This window comes from Natrix helvetica (genome assembly GCF_964273705.1).
Source record: "Natrix helvetica genome assembly, chromosome: 2".
NCBI lineage: Eukaryota > Metazoa > Chordata > Lepidosauria > Squamata > Natricidae > Natrix > Natrix helvetica.
The window spans coordinates 253,496,485-253,522,445 of record NC_138552.1 but is presented as its reverse complement, the minus strand read 5'-3'; the positions used below and the strand labels follow the sequence as shown (position 1 = coordinate 253,522,445).

At 38.4% G+C, this 25,961-nt stretch overlaps 1 protein-coding gene across 6 annotated transcripts in view; it reads right to left on the bottom strand.

The window, feature by feature from the left end:
* Window positions 1-609: 609 nt before the first annotated feature.
* ANAPC1 (anaphase promoting complex subunit 1) overlaps window positions 610-25,961 on the bottom strand; it is a 64,286-nt gene continuing 38,934 nt past the window's right edge. For all 6 annotated transcript variants that reach the window (XM_081940329.1, XM_081940330.1, XM_081940331.1 and 3 more), the window contains exons 30-48: window positions 25,225-25,316; window positions 24,893-25,027; window positions 24,042-24,124; window positions 22,974-23,052; window positions 21,193-21,267; window positions 19,648-19,724; window positions 17,503-17,593; window positions 15,627-15,680; window positions 13,779-13,972; window positions 12,266-12,352; window positions 11,054-11,171; window positions 9,896-9,973; window positions 9,572-9,639; window positions 8,824-8,962; window positions 4,462-4,548; window positions 3,588-3,683; window positions 2,535-2,733; window positions 1,939-2,073; window positions 610-964 (exon numbers count right to left, since the gene is read on the bottom strand). In XM_081940329.1, coding sequence (XP_081796455.1) covers window positions 849-964; window positions 1,939-2,073; window positions 2,535-2,733; window positions 3,588-3,683; window positions 4,462-4,548; window positions 8,824-8,962; window positions 9,572-9,639; window positions 9,896-9,973; window positions 11,054-11,171; window positions 12,266-12,352; window positions 13,779-13,972; window positions 15,627-15,680; window positions 17,503-17,593; window positions 19,648-19,724; window positions 21,193-21,267; window positions 22,974-23,052; window positions 24,042-24,124; window positions 24,893-25,027; window positions 25,225-25,316 — 2,003 coding nt within the window. In that variant the 3' untranslated portion in view covers window positions 610-848. The remainder of the gene's footprint in view (window positions 965-1,938; window positions 2,074-2,534; window positions 2,734-3,587; window positions 3,684-4,461; window positions 4,549-8,823; window positions 8,963-9,571; window positions 9,640-9,895; window positions 9,974-11,053; window positions 11,172-12,265; window positions 12,353-13,778; window positions 13,973-15,626; window positions 15,681-17,502; window positions 17,594-19,647; window positions 19,725-21,192; window positions 21,268-22,973; window positions 23,053-24,041; window positions 24,125-24,892; window positions 25,028-25,224; window positions 25,317-25,961) is intronic.

Here is a 25,961-nt window from a genome sequence, read left to right as displayed (position 1 = left end):
GTTTCCAGCTTTTGGGTGGGGGGGAGGGGATGGTTTCACACAAGCAGCCGGCAAGGGCGCGTGCATGCAGCTCCATTTGCGTGACACTGCACACTTGCACGTACCTCTCCCTCAAATGGAGCACACGTACATCATTCGTCCACTGCTTGCGCAAGTGAAGGTGTGCATGCATGCGCCCCTCCCCAGCCATTTCCACGGCCAGTTACAATCCCCTCACGGCCCACAAGTTGGGGACCCCCTGCTATACAGAACAAAACCCACAAAGTAGCCCAGATGGAAAGATAGAATGCCACAAACTATTTAGCAAACATTCTTCTTGAATACTGACAGAACATAGAAGTAGCACAGGACACTGTTACTGTTCTCTGTATTACTTTTGAGCAATCTGAGACTTTGGAAATTTATATGAAAATATTTCAGACAGTGAGATGGGCATTTCCCACACTGGCGATTCAAAGCTATTAACCATCACTTTTGTGTGTATGTTGTTTGTTACAATTAGACATGATTAAATGCCATTGGGCAAAGAATATTGCACTGCGTGGATTTTACGTCCAGTCTGTTTTTCAAGCTTATCATCAAGACCTTTTTTTTTTTTTTTTTGCAAACAAATTTTATTTACAAAAGTAGATGTAATAATTTGCACTGGCATGTCAGCCATCCAACAATATATAAACCTCTCTTGATCGCTCTGAAAACATAAAAAGGGAATGGAAAAATGTGTTAGATGTAAGTTTGTGAACTTGAAAGCAAAGCTGTATCTTTGCTATGTTTCTTTCATTCCATGTCAGATACCACATTGGGATTGTGTTTGGTGACTCAGATAAGTCAGTCTTGTGTGATTGCTTTCACAAAGTCATTGCCTGTGGATTTCCCAGCAAAAGAGGGGCAAGCCTCAGCAGTGCACGAACTGGCATCTTCAGTGGTTTGAATTTCAAGAGGAGCTCAGAAAAGCTTGTACTACCTAGAAAATATTTTGAGAGAAATGCTGTGTTTTAGAAACAAAAACAGGTAGTCCTGTCTTACAACCATTTGTTTAGTGACTGAAGTTATAACGGCACTGAAAAAGTGACCTATGACTGCTTTTCACATGACCTTCGCTGCACATGATCAAAATTCAGACTCTTGGCAACTGACTCATATTTATAATGGTTTCTGTGTCCTGGAATCATATGATCACCTTTTGCAACTTTCTGACAAGTCACTGATGAAGCCAGATTCACTTAACAACTGTGTTACTTACTTAATAACTGCGGTGATTCACTTTAACGACTGTGCAGAAAAGGTCATAAAAACTCACTAAAAAAGGTGCAAAACTCACTTAACCACTGTCTCACTTAGCAACAAAAACACATGGACTCAATTGTGATCATAAGTCAAGAACTATCTGTATAGCTCTTTGGTGATAAATAGCCGTTTTGATTTTCCTATTATTTAAAACACAGACACCCAATAGGCACATTTTGTCAGGGTTCATAAATCCGACTATAACTTAATACATTTAGTGTACAGATAATCACATCACCATGCTTTAAAAATTATGCTTTATGCCTTCTCTAGCCTATTGGGTTTTATTCATCCAACAATATTAAATGGTGACAATGAATCTAGTCTTCATTTGGTCTATCATAAATTCATCCTCTCTCTTGCAAGAGGTGAGGTATGCTTCAGAATGCAATGAAATTCTACAGTAGTTATTTAATGATGTATTGCAACTCAGTGAAATAAATTGTATTGGATTTTCTTAGTAAGTGCTTCAGTTCCTGGTATTTACCAGAAATGCTAAGGCCTTCATCTGAAAGCTGAAGCAGCCACTGAGCTAAAGGGATAGAAAGTCTAAATTAATACAAATCAGTAGATTTGGAAACTATTCCAAATATACAATGTCTTTTTCCTTAGTGTTAAAATATTTTAAAAGAACCAAAATGGTAAATTTACCTTCCAAACCTCCAGCTAACAGCTGTCCTGGAATTGGGACTGAATGATATATAAGGAAACACGCCAACATACTTAATTGAGATTCATCAATAAGCTGTCCACTTAAATAGGAATGTAAACAAATATCACCACCGGCTGAAATACACACAAGGAGATGTTTTAGGGGATATAAATGGGATCTGCACCAAATATTGGAAAGTAGAGTTCTGTTCAAAATTATAGCAAGTTCTTACTCTCTGATATTTCATACCTTTCACTATCACCGTTACCCATTTCCTCTTTCTTCTCTCAATTACCAGTTAAAAAGGATTCATTATGGATTCCACATCATTAATAGAGGAGAACCTCTTAATTTTTTTCCAAAGTGTGTTTTTCCCTTCAGCTAATCTTAGAACTGCCTTATATCTAACTGATACTTCCCTCATATGTCTATGCCTCCATCTTTACTATACACCAACAGAGAACTGAGTTTCTAATTACCATGTTAATTTTCTTCAATTCTAGGATAAAAGTAAAAATTAAAGTAGAACCATTTTCAGTTGAAAGAACTTATTGTAGTCTTAGTCTACCAGCAAAGTAAATAATAAAAGCTTTACCTTGCAGCCACTGATCCAAGGTATTATCTATAGAACACTTCATCACAGGTAAAAATTCTGAATTCATGAAAAGTCCTGCATGTGGATTTTTTCTTATTCTTTCCTGATGACTTCTGGAATTAAAAAACTCTAGAACCAATTTTATCTGCCACAAATCAAATGTCTCAGACATTTCCTTTTTTTCTAATCTTCTCACAGCCTAGCACAAAAGAAAATGAAGATGGAATTAAATTAATACAGGAGGGAGGGGCAAAGGAGTTGTGTGTAAGATGATTATCACAAGGTGATAATGTTTCACTGAATTTGATTTTCCTCAGATATATATGTTTGTTATAGATAATAATAAAAATTTGTTGAATTCTAGAAGGCATAAAAATAAAATGTGACTGAGGATATATTATTACAAGTAGTTTTTTAAAGCATAATTCAAGAGATCAAAATAAATGTAGATTGCAAATGCTTTATGCTTTGTTTACTTTAAACTAGAAAATAAGTATGTATGTATGTATGTATGTATGTATATATATATATATATATATATATATATATATATATATATATATATATATATATATATATATATATATATATATATATATATATATATATATATATATATATATATATATATAAATATATATATAAATATAAATAATATAAATATAAATATAAAAAGGCAACATTAAAAATAAAAATATGGTTTTCTGCCTGCATGGTCTTCTGTGATAAGCCAAAGGACAGAAAGAGGGAGTAGTGACCTTCCTCCCATATTTAGGCATACCAGGAGTTGTAACACAAATACATACCTATTTCCCTGGCTCAACTGATAAGGAGGATAGCCTGTGGCTTAGTGGCTAAGACTCCTGCCTAAGATATAATACAGCCCAGGTTTGAATCCCAGTAAGGGTATGGCTAGCTGATGAGAGCTAATTAGCTCGAAATAGATCTATATAGCCTCCCTTTATTTATTTATCAGTACAAATACAACACACACACACACACATATGTATATATATAAATGAATAAGAACACATGCTGAGGAGAAAAAAATACCTGATCAATTGCTATATAAGCCGGCAACATTTCTGGATTCTCCTGAGTAACACACTCATACAGAATGGATGAAAAGAGGTCAAAAACTTCAGGTTTCTGAAGCAAGAAAAATATATTTATAAAGCATGCCATCTACTCTTTAAACATTTGTACTTTTTTCTAATTAGTCCAATTCCAAAACATATTTGGGAACCTTTCCAAAGTTTCTGCACAACAGAAAAGTATTTTCTGTCCTACACTATCTAAACCAGAACACAGCATTGTTAAAAAAAAAGTTTTCCATTTATAGACACGAATCACATATTCTTCCTGGATCCCAATATCAGAAAGCTAGAATTAAGTGCAGAATAGTGAATCCCTTATTCGTTTATTTAAAATGCAATGTATGTATAGATTTTAACTATTTCATCCATGGTTAGGAGAAACCAATTCCCTTGGCATTTTCAGAGCTTCGGTGATGAAGTCATTGGTGACTTGGCAACCACATAGACCAGGGCTGTCCAAACTTGAGAACTTTAAGACTTGTGGACTTCAACTCCTAGAATTCCCCAGCCAGCATGGCTGGCTGGGGAATTCTGGGAGTTGAAGTCCACAAGTCTTAAAGTTCCCAAGTTTGGACACCCCTGACATAGACGTTCACCATTATTAGCCATTATTCTCCTCATTACTCCTTTGACTACAGTTCCCATGATTTCTCATCAGCATATCCTGTGGCTGCCAATTATGGGAATTGTGGCCCAATATAGCTGAGAAATCCAGGTTGGATAAGGATGATTCTATGCCATTAGACACTTTAGAATTTTTGACCAATATAACCAATTCCCTTACACACCCTCTCCCATTTTCCCAGCTAGGTTTACATCTGACAACGTACTTGCCCCATAGTTGCAGCTGGCTTGCAAAAATAGTCAGCAAATGAAAGCAGCGCTGGATCAGATGTGAAAGCAGAAATAGCTTCTGGCTAAAAATAAAATGATATTTGAAATTAGAAGATTTCCCTTTTTTTGGTTGCAAACTATTATTCTTTATGAGAAAGTACATTTTACACACCACCACCATCGGTGTCTTGGTAAGAAGAACTTGAAAAATACTCATGAAAAATCTCCACCTTTTTAAACGTGTGGTGCTATGGTCAGTACAGAATACAGTGATCTGACTGCTGATGCATTTATTCTTAAACCACTGCATTAGTAATCTATAAACTTCCAAGCAGAATTCAGAATAGTAGTTATTAGATATAAAGTACTACATAGTACTATGTTGGACATGGTACATTCAAAATGATTCTTCCTGTCACATGAAATCATGAGACACTGCTTAGAGTTTAACCTTTCAAGAGCTGGGCTCGGGTGGGGTTTTTCTGTGCGAGTTCCAATCCTCCATAATTCTCACTGTCAGAGGTATCTGTCTCCCCCCCCCCCCCCCGCTCCCAGCATTCCATTTCTGTTATCCAGGTGCAATTCAATGCCCTGATTATTAAACCCTATACGGCTCACGCCCTTGGGATCTTAGAGATAACCTCTCCCAAACAGATTAACAGAGTTGGAAGGAACCTTGAAGGTCATCGAGTCCAACCCCCTGCCCAAGCAGGAGACCCTACACCATTTCTGACAGATGCCCTCTTGACCAAAGTGAAAAGGGGAATGCCTGCTGAAGGTCCCCTCTTAATATGAGGGAGAGTGGGAAGCAATGGCTGCTCCCTTCCTTGGGAATTGCTAACCCCCAAGGCAAGAGTGGTCTCTATTCTTATCACCTTCTGGAGAATAGTTACAATTTGAGTTTTCAGAAGTCTTTGAGAGGATCTGGATCATTATGTTTTTATAATGAGTTTTTTTTAAAAAAAACTTAGAACACCATCCAGAATCTCCGAATGAGGTGATATATGAATCAATCAATCAGGTTTGCGATAACCTGATGGTTTTTTAGTTTTGGGCTATTTTGTCTTTCCTGTTCTATTCTATTACTTATTTGTTTATCTGTAGTGATAAATTCAACAGAAACCTGTCAGTGATTCCAAAGCCATCCTGAAATAAAAAGATTTTTAGAATTAAATCTGAAGTCAATACTAGGCAAAATAATTGGCAATATATTGATCCTAGGGAAATTATAGGAACAGGTCATGATTTCAGTAGAATTGAACTTGACTGAAGACTGGGGAGAGAGAGGTGTGGGGTGGCGATAGTCAGGATACACATTCTCTACCGTGTTTGCCCGAAAATAAGACAGGGTCTTATTTTTTTTGACCCACGAAATATGGCCTTGGGCTTATTATAGGGGAGGGCTTATTATTTTCTGGGGCAGGCAAGAAGCGAGGCATGCCTTTTACCTTTCCAGTTCTGTCGCGTTCCTTGCCATTGTGTCCAGGGAAGCTGCTGGTTAAAAAAAAAAACCTCGCGAGTTCTATCAAACTTCTTGAAGTCGCGAGAAGGGTTTCTTTTTTTCTTTTTTTTTTACCAGGGGCTTCCCTGGACACAATGGCGAGGAACACGAAGGACCTGGAAAGGTAAGAGGCCCCCTTCGTGGCCCAACACCACCCACCTCGCCCCAATGGTAAAGGCAGCCTGCCTGGTTCCCTTCCCCGCCACCTCTTTAGGCACCTCTCACCCCATTCCCTCTCATGCAAAAAGAACACATCCCACCAAGCCCCAATGATACGGCGGGCCTGGCTGTTTCCCTTCCCCGACGTCCCTTTAGTGAGGGGTAGCAGTGGAGGGAGAAGCGAGACGCGTGTCCTAGTGCTATGGGAGACTGACAGCTCCGCTGCGGTCCTTGCCCTTTCGTCCTTGTAAAAAAAACCTCATGAGTTCAACTCGCGAGTTTTTTTTTACAAGGGGCTTCTTTACTTTACTTTATTCACACTTATAGACCGCCCCCTCTCCCAAAAGGGACTCGGGGCGGTGTACAGTCAATACATAAAAATACATAACATGAATAATTAAATAATTAAATAGATAGATAGTTATGGAGGAGGTTAAAAGAAAAACTGTACATTAAAGTAAAGTATCTAAAATATAATTTTAAAAACCCCTAAAAAATACCCCATAAGTTAAATTTAAAAATGGTTCCCCTAAAATACCAATTAAAATATATCTGCCAGGAGGTACAAGTTATGAGTGTGCCAGGCCAGCTAATCAAAACAGGTGAGTCTTCATTTTTTGTCGGAAGGAGCGGAAGTCGGTGGTGGTTCTAATGTCGGGGGGGAGGTCGTTCCAGAGGGTTGGGCCCATCACAGAGAAGGCCCTACTCCTAGGCGTCGCCCGTTGGCACTGCCTGGTGGACGGCACCAGGAGAAGTCCCTCCCTGTGAGAGCGGATTGGTCGCAGGGATGTGTGTGGCAGGATGCGATCCCGCAGGTAGCTAGGTCCTGTGCCATGGAGCGCTTTGAAGATGGTAATCAAAACCTTAAAACGCACCAGAAAAACCACAGGCAGCCAGTGCAGCTCGCGCAGGAAAGGTGTTACGTGGGAGTACCTAGTACTCCCCATAATAGCCCGCACGGCTGCGTTCTGGACTAGCTGTAGTCTTCGGGCGCGTCCCAAGGGAAGCCCCATGTCATTTTGCTTCAATGGACGGAAAGGCGAGGAACGCAGCGGAGCTGTCAGTCTGGTAGCGCTAGAACGCGCACCTCGCTTCTCTCTCTCCCCCCCCCTGCTACCCCTCGCTAAAGGGGCGGCAGGGAAGGGAACCAGGCAGGCTGCCTTTACCATTAGGGTGGGGTGGGTTGTGGTTTTTTGCGCGAGAGGGAACAGGCAAGAGGGGGTGATCGCATTGCTGGCCTGCCTCTCTTTTTGCGCCGGGCTCTTTGCACGGGAGAGAATGGGGCATGAAGTACTTTGCTTGGCTTGCCACTCTTTTTGCGGCAGGCCCTCTTTTTGCCCTGGAAGCTGTACCGATAGGTGCTACAGTGGTAATGGCCGGGACCAGTTGCACATGCGCTTAAATAGTTGGGGGCAGGCTTATTTTGGGGGGGAGGGCTTATTATGGCACATGCTCTGAAAAGCCCGATTGGGCTTATTAGCAGGGCGTGTCTTATTTTCGGGGAAACACGGTAGGAATATTGCCAAAGGACAAAATAAAGTTGATATTTTGTACTGTAGTTAGAGATGAGACAAAAATTTAAGCCAGATAATCTATTTGGAATAGACTTTGAAGATGGAAATCAGAGCAGATCACTGAGGTCCTCTTATGTATGTAGTAAAAAAGATCATTACCAAACTTTGGTCATTTTGCCATTAATTAAAGAATCAGAGTTATGGGTTGCAAATTCCTGCTGTGACTATACATTAAGTCAGACCAGTTATTAGTTTAAACTGATTCTAGACAAACACAAAAAATAAAGTTACATAATAAAAACAGGGATGTGATGCAGAGCAACAGAAATTTCTGTTTGGATACCAGGGCACTATACAGGCATTCCTTGGAGATATTGCAGGCTTGGTTCCAGAACCCCACAATAAAGCAAGTTACACAATTTCAGGTTTCCCAGTGCATGTAAAAGTAATGTTTGCACCATATTGTGGTCTATTTGGTGTGCAATAGCATTATGTCTAAAGAAATGTACATTCCTTAATTATAAATACTTTATTACTAAACATGCTAATCATTATCTGAGCCTTCAGCAAGTAATCTTTTTGCTGGTACAGGGTATTGTAAAAGAAATCTGCAAATATCAATATCTGCAAAGAGCAATAAAGTGAAGCTCAATAAAACAAGCTATGCCGGTACTTTGCAAGTACTATTAATGTTCTGGCAACTGCCTTTCTTTCTACCATATCTCTGAATTCGTTTTCCATTACTCAATTCAGCTTTCTAAGGAACATCTTTTAGTTTAAAAATTATTTCAAAATGGAAAATGTGTTATCTAGCATTATTGCTGGTATGATTAGATCCGTGGTGGGATTCAAAAAAATGTACTACCGGTTCTGTGGGTGTGGCTTGGTGGGCATAGCATGACTTGGTGGGCGTGGCAGGGGAAGGATACTGTAAATCTCCATTCCCTCCCCATTCCACCAGGGGAAGGTTACTGCAAAATCCCCATTTCCTCCCAATCAGTTGGGACTCAGGAGGCAGAGAATAGATGTCAGCGGTGCCAGTCAGAGGTGGTATTTACCAGTTCTCCAAACTACTGAAAATTTCCGCTACGGGTTCTCCAGAACTGGTCAGAACCTGCTTAATACCACCTCTGGATTAGATGGTAGCACATAGCATGGTAATTTCAAAGGGGGAGAAGAGCTACCTTTACTGCATAGGCATCTGTTTTTCGGTGCGTTACAGTCTGTGCTAGCAAGCTTCGCCAGCCCATGGGGTCTTCTTTGTAGGAAAGCTGCCCGGCTCTCAGTTTTACATAGAGGACACCATCCCTTGAAAGAATTGATCTGGAGAGGAAAAAGAGAGAAATATTGAGTTGAACTATTTTATTTATTCTTTTTGTACAAACAGTGCAAGAAGTTATGCTCTGTACGGTTTCTCATGTAATTTAAGAATGGATGGTACAGCGCAAATACTTCTATATACTAAGTATACTTCAATATAATACTAAATACTTCAGTATACTAAGTACACAATGAAAGTCGGCTAGGGCAGCAAAGGGCCTGAAGCACAGAGAGCTAACGGCATAGAAGTGAGGAGATAGTGGCTGGAGGGAATTAAAGTGCTCCTGTGGTCTTAAGCGCACACACATTGCTAAGTGCCTGATCATGTGACTGTGATGGTGCCACAACAGCTGTAACTTTAAGAACTAATAATAAGTCATTGAGAGAATGACAATAAGTTGAGTATTATCTGTAGCAAGCAATTAAAAAGCAAACAGCTCTTTGTCCCAAGGATGCTTTTTCAAGAGGCAACTGGACTTTCTGATTGACCTGGATGATTGAAAAATCTCCATAGATAAACATCTGTTTATATTTGGGTTCCAACATTTCTCCAGAGCCAATAAAATTGCAAGACAGCGTGCAACTATTCAGAATGTTCACCATAACACTTACTTTAAATGATGCACCCCTTTGCTTAAATCGATCAGCAGTTCCCAATATCGGGGACCTTTCACTCTGATCTGGAAGGATAACAAATTGAAATTGTAGATATTGATAAGATTACAAAAAAACTTCAAGTCCCTTATTTCAGAGGAAGTCCCCATACTTCCTAAAGAATCCCTCCTGGCAAACTCAAGGGAGTCTGATATAATGAAGTATTGCCCTTGAAGAAAATATCTTCTTCTTAAACATGCATTCTCAGAAATGCTGCCTGCATGTGTGGGGATTTAGAAGCTACACCTCAGTCACTTTGCAAAACAGAATCGTCTTGCATACCTGCTTCAGTAAATGAAGTTCAGGGAGAAGGGTGGGTGCCATAAGTTCCTCAGACGTTTGTTCGTACCACTGAGTTCCCTTTGAAATACAAAACCATGTAGTCAAAAGTTATGAAATGTAGAAGTAGAAAACATTCACAAACCACATAAGCTGCCTTCGATGGAATGTATAGAAACACACACACACCAAATCCCATCTCAAATTCAAAATACTACTTTTCTCATTACAGGCATGAAAGATGTTTTCTAAATCGCATGGGATGAAACAATCGAGTTTCAAGAAAGCCGACGGATTACTACATGGAAAAATCATCTGATTTTAAGGTTCCCTGTCATGGGATGTTTCTGCCGTAGAAGCTTCCAGCGACAGTGCTTTAATCTGTCGTCAGTACTACAAAAAAATGAGCTGATATATCCTCCGTTCTTCATAACTGTATCTTTCATTTCATGTATTTATCTTAAGGTTGGGCCAAATTATGTATGGAGTGTGGCTGTTTCTTTAAGCCAACCTTTCTTAACAGGATCTGCAGGATCCTGGAGTTCCATAAGAGTTCAGAAGTAGTTCTATGAGAGATTTTGATAGGGGAAAAAAATACACTTTTTTAAACTTTGCACTTTGACCATTATTATTGGATGATTATATCCACGACTTAATGATCACATTAATGTACTGTGAACTGTAGATATTTTTTATGCAGGATTTCCCTGAGATCTGAAAATTATATCAAAGTTATTCCAGGGTAAAAAGATGAAGCAGTCTGCTTTAAGCTAAAACAATTGGAATACACCAAATGTTCCAAGAGGCAGGGTTAGGGTTTAGTGATGGATAGTTGCATAAGGTGTACCAGCTACATAACAATTTTGATAGTCTAATGTTTCACACTACAAGCTATGTAATAACTTTGTAATGTTTTACAAAGGTATTACATACCTTGGATTATTTATAGAAACATCCTTTTTCATTTTGAGAAAGTTTTGATTTCCTAACTTATCCCTCCCATTCTTTCAAAGAATATTGCTAGATAGCTTGGCTTTCTCCAGGTCAGGCCACACTGTGCAGTAATGTCACCTGTGAACAATTGTGGAAGAGTTATCTTTCCCCACCAGCATTTCAGAGAATAAGACCTTTTTTTCTCCATATGTCACACAATTTACATACCTTGTAGGTAACCTCCAGCAATGCATAGCAAGGAGTATCTGTATCCACATCCACAGGGACAAGGAGTCTGGGTTCAGCTGCCAGGACATACAGATGTCTCAGGGCTTGAAGGTGATACCTGTGCAGAGAAGAAATAATTTAGGCTGTGTCTCTTTCTGTACGGATCCATCCATCTCTCATGAATAGCCAAAGATCCAGCTAAATATCCTTTTCTCCTACTTTTGGAGAAATGTGGTCTTGATTCTGCGAAACACTTTTTTCAAAATGATCCAGATTTCATAGTTATTGAGAAAAGAGAAATGCTCTGGAGAGCCTTGAGAAGTCATCAAGGATAAATTTGGAATTAAAACATCTGAAATTAGAATTTGTAGATTTGCATGGGTTCAGGCATATATGCCCACCACAAAGATTTCTGAGTTGTAACTTCTTTTTCCTATGAGAGAGGGAGAGGGAGGGAGAACAAGGACACTTTGTTCCTTTGCCAGAGGACAATTGTGCTGGCCTGGAGACTGGCAGGTATTGGACCTTCAGTTTCATATAACTGAAATAAAATATATGCTTCATTCATTTACCTAGAAAGATTCATTTAAAAAAAAAACACCTATAAAGCTTTTCACAAAATTGTTGTGATTTTAGTGCATTAATATTTATAGACTGCAGAAACTGGGTATTTACCCAGAGTCATCCTATGATAAGATGGGTAGACAGACAGGTTTAATTGAATTTTAGAGTTGGTGAATGTCATTGGTCAGTCTGGCACACACAAGTTCAATGGGACTATTCTGACAGTAGAACTTTAGTGTCATCAGTTTAGATTTTGTTTCTTTTTGCATAGTGCATATGGGGAAAAAATAAGGAGTTTCTAATTCCATGATGTTTTACAGTTTTTTCATATTTCTTCTTTCTTCCACAATCTGTCCCAAGTCGTCTTTACACATACTGAAAATTATTCCATTTATTATACATCATTAAATAAATATGGCAGCCAATACATTTAAACAAATAATTGAAGACCCAGCAGAGATATCAAAATGTTAGGCTTTCTCTAGATCTTTGCAATTACTGCATAAATATTTCAACATTTCTTTATTTTTCATACATTTGTATGCACTATACAACATTACAAGTTGAAACCCTGTTTGACAAATGTATCAGGCCAAACTATTTGTAGCCATTAGATTTTAAATGTACTTCCTAATCCGTTCCCTTTACCTGTTATCAGTACTGTGAACCGGGAAATGAGGGTAAAGTGCACAAAGAAGAGCAGCAATTGACGAATTTGAAGTGCTAAGTGAATATCTGCAAAGAAACAATATTTTCCCTTGAGTCAATAAAAAGCATTTCCTTGTCAAGTCAAAATGATCGTAGTATCAGGTCTATGCCAATGAAAGGCTACAAAGAGCTACAAGACTACTCAGTCATCTTGCCCAGTTAATTTAACAGGCATCACAGAAAAAGGTTTTGTCAGCCCTATTAACCAACAGCTTTTAAATGGAGGGGACAGGGATTTCATTCAAAATTTGCAAGCAAAATATGCTGTCTTACATGGACAGATGGAAGAATAGTTCAATCCCAATTGGCTTGCTTTTTAAAATTTATTATATGCCATCAAGTCATTGTCAGCTCTTATCAACCAAATATATTTTTCTTCATGATTGACTCGCTTTAATTAAACATATTTACAGAAACATTTCCTGCATATTTTATTTTTCTTGTAGGAAACTAGCTTTTGAAAGAATTTGAAATTACTACAGCAAGATGCATGGAAAGACTCAGATCATCAAAGCTAAGCTTCTGGGTCCCTGTAATGTCGCTCAGTCCTTTCACTTTATTCTAGGTCTTTTTTTACATAATGAGAATGTAAAAAAATTCTTATACTTATGATTACGCAGCATGATATAAACAATAAAACCAATACAAGGGGATGTGGTTTTTAAAAGTTACCAAGAAGAATTACACCATAAAAGGCGAGAAAGTAAAACATATAAACATCAGATGAATTTTTTACATAGTCTTATTAAGCCAAGTCTTAACAAAGCAGTGAAAGACCATCGGGGATAATGCCATTACTGAAAATGCTCTTATGAGATCCCTTTCAATGTTTCCATATTTTTGTTCCTCTTTGAACAAAACAACCAATCTAAAGACTGATGTTCTCGCAATGCTATAATCATTCTAAATTCATATAACTAAGCAATACTGTGGACACAAAGATGCATCCTTCATTGCAGTCTATCTGTATACCAAGGTTAATCTCAAAGACATATTAGATTCTTCAGGAGTTTTTTTGTTTTGTTTTCTTTTTGCATTCTGGATGTTTATATGCATGGAAATATAAAGGACTAGCCAATAACTCGGCGTTGTCCAGGTATTTATTTATAGGGGGAAAATGTCCAGACCAAACCTAATATCTAATGTTGGATTTTCCCCCTTACCAGAGGGAACCCCCTTGTGGAGTACTGTGAAGCTGTTACCATTGCAACTCCACTGCGTTGCACAGTAGAAGCCATTTTATGGCAATACAGTAGAAGCCATTTTAAGGCACAACAGGCTGTACCTCAACAGAACACCCATCCTGAGGAGCTTCAGGGGCATCTTATCCCCACAATGTTTTTATCCAGAAGGTAAGTCATCTATGTACCAAGTTTGGTTAAAATTTCTCTCACACAGAGAGAGTTTATATATATTAAGGAGCAGAAGATTATTTTTCAGATCACAAGATTACCTTCCTCCTCCCAGAAAAAGGAGTCCCAGAGCCATATGGTGTGCCATATGGAATCCATAGTTCATTTCTCCACCGGTCTTCTTGTGTAGAAAACGACAGAGCTGAAGAACCTTCAGGTTCCCAGATCCTGCCATCACCATTGCAAGGGAAAGCAACACCACACTCAGACATGTCTCTAGGTTATAGTGTCCAGCCTGAGAAATATGGAAGATATTGTTTTGAATACCTACTTTTGCACATTCTAAATATGCTTCTAAGATGGCAAGATTGCAATCTTTAGACAAACTAATTTTAGCAAATGACAGACTATATAAAGCACACCAACTTTCGCAATACTTACTTTGAAAAAAAAATATTTATACCAATAATAAGCAACTCACATCCTGTACATATGCACCCAAAGCCGGTGCCCAGAATCACTCCGTCATTATTCAGTGACAAAATACTGATTTTAACAGTCAGGTGTTTTTTTCTTTTGTGGGCACAAATCAAGCTTTGTATTAAATGTTAAAAGTTCTTTCCCATCACCTAAACATTGAAAGAAATAAGATGAAAATCTACTCCCCCCAGTAATGTTACCCTATTGCAGCTGTATAACTACAGCCCCTGGCAGATAAACACAATAAAAACACCATTAAGTAATTAAGTAAATGCTCCAACATTGGAAGTTTTTAAGAAGAGATTGGATAATCATTTGTCTGAAATGTTATAGGGTTTCCTGCCTAAGCAGGAGGTTTGGACTAGAAGACCTCCAAGGTCCCTCCCAACTCTGTTATTCTAAGTCCACCAGCTCCCAGCCAACAAAAAATGCCCATCGCAATCTAAGCAGAGCAGATGACAGATAGTCTCTACTAGTAATCATCAAAAGATTTGGGCTGCCAATCATTTAAGACTAACAATATTAGCAGTTATTTATTGTAAAGCTAATTTATTAATAATTTATAAATAAGGTTATTTATTAAGAACCCTTGGAAAAAGAGAATGAATGGACATCACTTTTGAGAGGAGTATGAATTACTACTAGGCTGGTAAATCTCAAATACTGTTCAGTCTCTTCTTAAAGGCCTCCAGTGATGAAGCACCCACAACTTCTGAAGGCCAGCTGTTCCACTGTTTAATTGTCATCACTGTTAGGAGATTTCTCCTTAATTCTAGGTTGCTTCTCTCCTTGATTGGTTTCCCTCCATTGTTTCTTGTCCTGGTGCTTTGGAAAATAATTTGACCCCTCTTCTTTGTGGCATCCCTTCAAATACTGGAACACTGCTACCATGTCACCCCTAGTCCTTCTTTTCTTTAGACTAACTATACCCAGTTCTTGCAACCGTTCTTCATGTTTTAATCTCCAAGCCTTTAATCATACTAGTTGCTAATAATGATGCATCCATCCTAAATGCATTATTTTCATTTCTCCTGCCTCCTCCCAACCCCCCCGGAGTTGCTTTATATGGCATCTAGTTCTACTGTATGTCTAGTAGATCTTAGCATTTATTTACTATGATTATCCTGTGTAAGGGTTTCCTAATAATTAGACAGAATCCCCCAAATTACTTTCCGTACTACAATGGAGGAACAGTTTTATTAAAACATTAAGACATAAAATTCTCTCTCTTGTATATGAATTAGACCTTATCTACTAAAAAATTTTTTACATTAATATAATTGAACAACTTGTGTGGTTTATTATTACAGCTATTTTAGGTATGTCTGCATGGTCATGGAAAGATAAGACAGCACAGAATTTTCTGTGAGCTAGTTTGATGATCTAATAAACCACAACCGATTTAAACAAGAAAAGCTAGTATAAAACTTCACCTGTACTAAAACCGTTAGGAATTTAAAGAAACTTACAATGGAAGCTGTAGCTGACGATAAACACTTCATGAAGTCTTTTGCAAATGCAAACTAGAAAGAGAAATACAAGATGAGCAAATATATTGTGACAATGAAAAAAACCACAGACTGGAAAGAGAACTCAAGAGATTCCAGTCATGCAAACAAGACCTTCTGCTACAGTGCTACCCCATAAGGAATTTCCCCTCTTTCATAGAATCGGTATTAAATATATTTGAGGTTCATCTAGCTATGGCAAAAATCTATTTTCAGGCAAATGAAGAATGTCTTCTCATTTATGGTCCCCGTCACATGAGATTCTCTAAAATAAATACGGACAATCAGCTGCACAATTGTTCTGACCCAGCTCCCAAACATAACAAGCCCTTTGTAGTTAACAAAACGTTCCCTTTCTTAGGAGTGCCAGCAGTCACTCCCTCACAGCAGGCAGGCTACGAAGTCTCTAAGTCCTGTGGAAAGTGATGCCCACTCCCTTTCCCCCTGAACTGGCCCAACACACCAGGAGTCTCTCTCCCTTCCCACACTTGCAAAGGAAGTCCTGGAAGGTACACTCGCTTTCTTCCAGCAGCAGACACAGACAGACAGACACACACACACACAACGCAGATTCCAAGAAGAATTCTGGTAATTTCCAGAGAGGATTCGGAAATGCAGGCTATCAGTGGCTGACCAGCAGGGAAATGAATAATTGTCTGCCACACCTATTCATCTCCATCCCCTGCCTTTTATCCCCAGAACTAGGTTGGGGCTTTGCTAACAGCAATGGCTCTTCCGTCCCAAGGACCACCCCACAGATTTCCACTGCTCTTCTCTGCCTTCTGTGCATCTGCGTGTCAGACACTGGACCCAGCTGTTCCTCCTCTTCCTCATCAGCCACCTCCAGACCTGGGAGCTGTTGACTCTCCATCTGAGGACTGACAGATGGCCCAGTCTCCACCTCTGTCTCTATCTTTGACAGTTCCATTCCCTCTTTCGCTCTCGGAGCTCTCAGATTGCCTTGATGCTGGCCCTGACTCCAATGTCGCCTCCTCATCTGATTCAGCTGCTGAAGGGGCCGGCGGTCAACAATATTGCACCCTACACTACATTTTGCAGTCTTGTGTTTTTAAATATACTGAAAGATAAGCATTGTCATTTCTACTCCATTTTAAACTGTTGCTGATAGTTAAGGAACAGATTATGTCAGCTAGTTTAAGTACAGCTAGTTTAAAGACTAATTCCACCTTTCCCAACTCAGTGTTGTCTAGATGTTCTGGACTGGAATTCCACTATCCCTAGACAGCAACAAGAATTTAAAACTGAAATAACTGATCATTTGGGGAAAGACTGGGGAGAGTCAGAGGGGAGAGTTTTTTTAAAAGGGCAATCGTATTACTATAGAAGAAGCGCTATGTATGAAGAGAAACAGATGTATCCAGCATCTTTTTATCTAAGTTAACTAGCAAAATTCAGGGATCAAAAGTTGATGGAAAATCAAGCATATTAATACTAGATATATTTCCTTTAAAAAACCCTCAAACTTTTCTTGGAAAGAGTTACATATAGATTTAGTTGCTGTGACTTTTAAAAATATTGTTTCAAGAAAACTAAAAGTCTTAGTGTGCATTTGTCCCAGTCATGAGATGCCCAGACCTCACCATTACTTTAGACATGAGCTAAATGAGAGCTGCCTTGTTCTACTCCAGTCAACTTTTGTGCATGCTGACATTAGATTTCCACAGGTATCCTTGCATTCATGAAGCCTGACACGCACATTTGTCTTTCAACCCAATGGAAACAAGGTTTTTCGAATTATAGTAATGTACTCTGGACTTGCAAAATGTCCCAGCTGTGTAGATCACATCAAATACTAATTAGCCATCAATCTACTTACCAAACAGTTAAATGCAGCCAGATTTTCTGAACCAGCAAATCGAAAACCCAGGGACAAACAGGAACCAGCAATGATATAGACATGAGCCTGCCTAGAAAGAAACAGTTAAAATACAAGTTTTTGAAATATTATGAAGGATTAATCAGAGTGCCCTGCATTTCCTCAATTGTTAAAAAAGAGGGGGGAAACAGCAATGGCTTCAGGCAATAGGTAAGCTGCATTCTCTTAAACCCTGGAGGGGAATACTAAAGGAATGAATGGAGTCTCTGAGGAAATGCCTTGAAATAGCTTTGCTTGTACAAGATACAGTGACTATTGAATCAGATAAGACCTTCCATTATGCCCTTTTTATATAGTTAATCCTGGTTTTCCAAAGGTGAAATGGAATAAAGACTGGTCCAGGAAGAAAACAAGGAAATGAAATATTGAGAGCCATCTAGCTCCTTTTCATAGAGTTCATTACAACTGCATTAATATCATCTAAAGCAAATTCAGAAACATAGGTCCTAAAGAAAGAGGTGGAAAAATTATTTCCTAGTACTGCAAAGTTTCAATTAAGAGCTGTATTCACTTTCTCTACACCTCCTTGTCGTTTACGACTTACTACAGTTCAGTTTGCAAGGAAAATAGCAGAGTCAAACACAGACTGCTGTTTCCAAAGATATGAATCTGGTTTGTTTTAAAAGCCATCTGCAAACAGATTCATTGAAATATTAGATTAATGGCCACAGTCTACCTCTGTTTTAAGAGGTTTTGATTTTACAAATCCCATCAGGTCCCAATGTACCTTCATCTTCAAATTAAATGGTAAGCAATCTATTAAATGATATGCAATCTATTAAATGATATGCAATCGACTAGTTTTCTTATGAAAAGGCGTGTTTCATCCAATGAGAAATGTGAAACAAGCAATTTTAGGATTCACACAAGTCGCCATCTCAACTACCAGTTGTACTGCACAAACCTCATATTTGAACTGGGAGACCCTTACAGCTATATTATGAGATGAAGCCAGAAATCAGCACTTTTCTCTACTCCACATTAAAATTTGAAAAGTATCATGATAATTTAATATTTGAAAAGTTATCATAATGATTACAATATAGGAGGAGGAGTGGCAAAGCCTGAGGGTGGAGTCAAAAGAGGAATCAGCCTAGACGTCTCTACATTGCCATAAGCAGAGATTTCCTTGGGATATGCATTGATAGTTGATATAGCTAACATCAATGGATGGGAAGGCCTAATGTAGGGCAAAAATATTAATTCCATGTATTATTCTGTTCCAGAAATTCAAGAAATAGAAATACCTGCATATAATCATCTCCAAGGGCACTTCCTCACATTGTACTTGCAGTATAATAAATTCTGCCCTCCATTTAATCCACATGACTAGTCTATATTTTCAGGTTTCTGGCATTCACAGTCACTTTGTAGCAATTTTTACATAAAAATGAATGTGTATAGAGCCGTGCAATGGTTAGAATGCAGTATGGCAAGCTGACTCTGCCCACTGCCAGCAGTTCAGTCCTACCCAGCTCAAGGTTGACTCAGCTTTCCATCTTTCTGAGGTCAGTAAAATGAGGACCCAGATTTTGAAAAAATTAGATTGACTCTGTAAACCCCTTAGAGTAGTGATGGTTAATCTTTTTGGCACCAAGTACCAAACTGGAGCCAGAATCTGGAAGACAGCAGCTGACTGGTGCACATGTGCGTAGTGGCTAGCTGCTTTTCTGGGTTACATCATGCGAATGCGTGCCAGACAGCAGGTCTGGCGTGTATGCGCACTGGCCAGCTGCTCTTTTCTGGATTACGGCACGCGCATGTGCGCTGGCCAACTGGGCTTCACACAAAGACCAGCTGGCCGGCATACATGCCCATTATATATCCGCATGATGGAACCTGGAAGAGCAGCTGGCTGGTGCACATGCATGCAATGGAACCCAGAAAAGCAGTTGGAGATGGTGCGCATGCCCACAGAGAGGTCTCTGCATGCCACCTCTGGCACGCATGCCATAGGTTCGCCATCACAGCCTTAGAGAGTTCTGTGCTGCAGTATGAAGTGGCATATAAGTCATACTTAAGCCTGAGAGTTATCCTTTATTTTACCTGCTTAAAAGATTCTGCAAACTGAGCACAATTACTTACGCCAAGGTCTCCAAATTAAGATCTTCCGATGATGGCATCTCAGTTGCATGAAGGGAAACGCTGTTCTCTCTAACAATCTATGGAAATGTAGTAACTGCAATTGGCGATTCTCAATTTTACAAAAGGCATCCAGTCTTAAATTAAACTTTTATTAAAAAGTACACAATCAACCAGCCTTCTGTGGCTGGCGAAGATGGAACATATTGCAATGCAATATACTGGGAAGTTACCAGACTGTCAAGAGCAAGGGTGGAAGCAATTTTCACATATTCACTCTTTCCTGTCCTACCACAAAACATCCTCTTCAAGAAAGGTTCTCTGAACCTAAAAATCACATTCTCTCATTGCTGCCACCTGGAGTTCCATTTAGGAAGGATTCTGGGTAACGCAAGTAAAGTAGTCTGGAACTAAATTATTAAGCTACAGGGAAAAAAAAGATGAACAGCTTTCTCAGATTTCCAGAAGTTTGACTTCTGAAAGCACCACTCACACTTTCTTCAATTTATGATCTGTTTATAAAAATGGGAATAAAGTGAGATTCTCACTTCATCTTCCAAATCTACATTATATAGCCCCAATCACAATAGGACCTTATGTACAATCCTGCCTAACTGACTCCATGTAAGAAAAGTGACTTTCAATCTATGCTGAAAGAAATTCTGGTGTTTCTTGGGAAATTAAAAACATTGTACAATTGTTGCCCAAATAAGTTTAAGTATAAGTAAGTATAATCTTTATTGTCATTGTACTTAAATACAACGAAATTGGTTGGTGGAAGTTTGTCCACTTGCTAGCTTTATATCCAATCATTTTGTTCAATACCCCAAGGCAACATATAAAGCTCTCCATCTTCTAATTTTATTCATAAAAACCTTGGGTAGATTTGGCCAGGAGAGATTGACTTAAGAGCCACAGTGGTGCAGTGGTTAAAGTGTAGTACTGCAGCTTACTTCTGCTGATCACCGGCTGCCAGCCTTTTGGCAGATCGAATCTCACCAGGCTCAAGGTTGACTCAGCCTTCCATCCTTCCGAGGTGGGTAAAATGAGGACCCAGATTGTTGGGGGCAATAGGCTGACTCTGTAAACTGCTTAGAGAGGGCTGTAAAGCACTGTGAAGTCTAAGTGCTATTGCTATTAAAGTGACCCAGTCACCTTTCCCTAGTTGAGGATTCACCTGAAGCTGGGTCTCCCAAATGCCCATCACACATTTTAATCATTTAACCCCACTGTTACTCTAAACATTCTGCAAGGCACAGCCACATGGGCTGTTCTAAAATGCACTTTAGTATATGCATACAGTATATTCAGCTAAATCCTAAAGAAGCTAAATATCTTTTCACATAAACTAACTAAATGCCATGGAGTATTCCTACCCTCCTATCCATTTGCCGCATGCTAAATAAATCAATTCATCTGTAATAAGTTGAGATTCAGAAGCAGATAGTCACGATCTAAGGACACTAATGAACAAAGCATTCTTGGAAGGCAGAAAATCCAAATATCACTGATTATATGTAACAAGCATATTGAGAAGCAGCAACTTACTTGTGGCACATTGCTATCAATCCACTTTGAACTGGGCATTATATCATCCCACAAAATCAAGCATCGAGCAAGTGTCTTCAAGCAAGAAAAATAACAAGAGGATTAAAAATTTAAGTTATGATAATGAGGTCAGAAACTACAATGATTTAAGAAATCATAAAAAATATCTATTAGAATGATATATATAATCCTCCTATCCTTGAGCTCTCAGAACAAATACAGGTGTTACATTATGTCATGCCCCCATGTATAGAGTGTTACGTTATTTTAAGACTCACACATACATACCCTTGGAACAGGGAGAAATACCTCTAATTTTGCAGAGTGTATATACCCTATTTGCTGTTTTCAGTTACATCGACCACCAGGAGACAGGCATTACATTTTTTATCCTATTTGTGACTTATCAGACATAAGAAGTCAGATGTTATTTTTTGGACTTCAACTCTCTACTGGAAACTAAATGCATGAATTCCGAGCAGAACAAAATCAATCACATGATATCTCCTGGTCAATGTATTTGAATAAATCAAAATGGAATCAATTCATTGAAAAGTGAGGGAATACCCATTTTATATTTATAAATAAAAAAGTCCCTTATGGCCGCTTTCAACGTATACTATTTTAGTGTTTCATTTTCTAAATTATAGGAGAGTCATGTTAATCTACAGCAGTCCCAAATCAGGAGTCATCTGGTAACATCTTTACAGGATCACATACTTAATTAAAGGCATACATTTTTATGAAATATACCTCAGTTCACAAAAGTTTATGACATTTAATAAGTTAATTTGAAAAGATGTTACCAGACTTCTTCTGAATTTTATGGATTGATAATTGTTAATTAGCAAATGTGAGTTATTATTCTATTTCCACCAAATCATAACCAGGGTTTTTTTTATACAAAAATGATACAAGATATATCTGCCTAAATTTAATCTTTTATTAGAATAAATTAATTTCTGGAATTCTTTCCTCACTGTGGAGAAGTATCACATTGTCATGAATTATCTAGAAATATTTGGAAGCACATAACTAAGATAAAATTGCCAACATCATTGTGGGGAAGTTTTTTTTTTAAAAAGGTTTATGGTTAAAAAGGTTTTAAATACACTTCTCTCATTGCCAGCATACCATTTTAAAACCAGCAATGAATCCTTCTTAAGTTTAATTTATGTACGTATGTATATCTCATATCTGAGCATAAACCTCACAGAAAGAACTATGGGAGGATGTGCCAGTCCCAGTCTAATGGTGTTTGTAATGACACAGATGGATCCATCATAATTTTGCCAAGCAGATAAGGTCACAGAAATACATTTTGCATTTTGGAATACGATATACACAATATTTTATTTTTCAGGCAACAGCTTTATTAGATTCAACTAAGCCGTACAATTCTATCTGATTTAAATTTATGTTGCTGAAAAATTTAAAGGGATGATTTCTTAAATGTTATGAACTGTACTGAGTCACATGGAATATGAATATAAATATTGCAGACATGTGCTACTTTGCTGCCTATTATCTCTGTTAGCCATAGCAAGTCTTGCGTGCAAAATGAGCTGAACTGTGGCAGGATGGAACTCTGTGTGCTTTTAAAAGCTAGCTCAGTACATAATCAATAAAAAGCGTAAAGAAGAACACTGGAATGAGTGATTGAACTACCTGGCAAGATAATCTGTAGCACATTTAAACAGATTTGATATATCAGTGCACACTAACACTTTATTTTGAGCTGCTTCCTTTCCTAATAGAATAAAGCCAAACTATAAACATACCCTCAGTAAAAGGAATTCTGGTTTTACAAAGTCCAACAAATACATTGTGTCTGGAGCACAAAGCCAATCAGCAATCGACCTAGCAAAATATAAGATTAAAGGAGAATTGTAAATTAAAATAGCTTGCCTAATGAAGCATGAGAAAATGTTTCAATTTATCTTAAATGGCTGACTTTGCTATTGCTATACAGTATATATTTTTCCTTTAATCGTCGAGATCCACTGTCCAGCTACTACAGTCTTTGCACACTAAAAAAGGTAAAATGAGATCAGTGATTCCTTACTGAATGCTAAACCCTCTAACATATCTCACAGAGAACACTCTGAAGGTGGAACTAACCTTACTGTAAGCATTAAGCATTCATACTTTAAATTACTACTTTAACAAAAATATAAGTGGTTCAAAATGTTGTTTTGATACTAGTATATAATAAACAGTAATCCCTTTCATGGATTACTGCCTTGTTGTGGCGAAGGGGCTTGCGTAGCTCAATGAAGCTATGAACTGTGCCGTGCAAGGTCATCCAAGACGGACAGGTCATAGCAGAGAACTCTGATAAAAAGTGGTCCACTGGAGAAGGAAGTGGCAACCCACTCCGGTATCTTTGCCATTAAAACCCCATGGAGAGTACCGAAAGGACAGGAAGGCCTGGAGGAACGTTGTCCATGGGTCAGACAGGCCTTCGCAACTAACAATAATAAACAAGTGGAAACGCTGTATAAAGGAATGTTTTAGGCAAATTCTGTACTGCACTCTTTCACCCTCTGCAGCTTCCATACAATCCCAGGAAAAAAGATCGCTACTTTAAAAAGTTCCAGAAGGTGCTTGAACAATAGCATGCTCTGAAGCAGAGCTGTGAAATTGAATTTAACCAATGCCAATTGGTTAGATGTTTAAAGGTAACTAGGGTAGGTACAAATAGACTGCTTGGGAAGAGTAACATGACTATTTTTTCCTAAGACACAAAAGTTTGTACTATTGTAGCTTGCTGTAGTCTCAACAAGAGGCTATCCCCTGATCCCAAGTGTAGCCTACATTGTATCTAACCATATCTCCTAGCCTCATACCTGTTGTTGGTCTTGAGATAGATCATGGCTAATGCCAAAGTTGCACCTGGGCAAGTTACATCCACATTTATAGTATCTCCTTCCTGTTAATAAAACATAGATTCAGTTTAAATCCTATAGTGATGGATACTACAAACATCTATGGATGAGGGATACTTTCATTTAAGTATTTGGTATTTAGTTTACTATGAACTAATTCACACTTCCTAATTCAATAGGGGAACCATATATTTTTTTTCCTTTTCCATGGAGTCTATGAAGCAGTTCTCAAGTCTAAACTACATACTGTAATTAGGAAGGTGTTTGCTAAAAAATGTGCGTGATGAAATACTGCATTAAAAATTAAACTTGCAACATGTTTATAGGATTACAGAAACAGAATCTGGCAATTTTACATGTGCCTTCCCGCTCTCTGCTTTTATCCTAAAGAGAACCAGGGAAGGAGAGACAATTTTTCAAACTTTATTCTTGCTTTGGACTCAAGATTTCTCTTATCTGCTGGTTGCTGTGGTTACAACTCTTTCTCCTGTTCTTTGAGGTTATTCTCATCGTCAATTACAGGTAGAATCTACCAAGGCTTAAAAAGCAATGAAGAAACTTGAGAAAGTTACATATTAAATAGAACACATCTGAGCTTTATGTGGATGACCCAATAAAACTGTTTTGTGACGTGTGCAAATAAATAAAGGATCTAACTAACAAAAAGTTAGAATGGGACAAATAGCAGAAATGCACAAAAATATTCTGTTGCCCATACTGCATCATATGTAGTGTTAATGTCAGGTGATGTAGATATTACTTAGGTAAATAGATTGATTCTAAGGTACAATGTTGAAAAATGAAAACATTACCTTAATTTGATAACTTGGAGATTTGTGTTTTTCACGGTGCATTCCAGCTTGAAAACGCCGGTGGCCACCAACCATATATTGATACAGCTGCTCCGGCACATTCAGGTCTGACATGCCTATCAAATTGCTGCCATGCTGAAGAAGAAACCAACAATGCTAAGCATTTTATTTGCATTCTGTACTCATAGAAAATGTGATCCAATTCATGTATTTGCAGGAAACTGAAATATGCAACTTGTTCAGCAAATTGACATTTGCAGTTTCTGAAGGAAAATACAGCAAACAATTTGACATGACATAAAAACTGAGAGGGGGGAAAAAAGCACACCTACCCCAAGACAAACCATGCCCAAAGCTAAGCCAGCAGCCAGTGAATAGGATTCTCTGTCAGTGCAATATTCCATTTCAGGACCTGGAGGACGCCCTGGGTAAGGATATACATAAATCCAACAATTAATCAACTTTTAAAACGAGCAAGCTAACATTCCATTTTTATTCAATATATCTAAACTATTTTTTTACCACTAAAAAGCTTAGACACAACTGATGGTTCTCAGATGTGCAGACCATTTTTTCACATTTCAACTCATTTCGTAAGATAACTGGAACTATCCAACATCTCTTTCAAAATCCTGGTAAAATGGGAAATCTTGGGGGGAGGGAGTTATGCAAAGCACCAAATTAAGAACAAGAAACAATGATTACAAATAAATTAAAAACAAGCAGAGAAAACTACCAAGGACTAACAAAGAAGAAAGAAAAACAGTGAAAATGGAAATAAGCAGCTAGGATGGAGCAAAGGACTTAATATTTGGTAGGTCCCAGGAGGTGTGCTTTTGCTGCCATGGCGCTCACCTCATGGAACATCTACCACCACCACCACTACCACCACCACCAAAATTAGGTTAGCTTCATTCCTCTTCTTGATATTCCAAAAGCTGCTCAAGAGCTGATTATTTCAGCAGGCCTAGGGGTCCCAGGGAACCTGAGATAGGTTTGGCTCCACTATGGAGGTGGATAATACATTCATTCTTTCACTGCCTGGGATTCGTACACTTTTAATTAACGT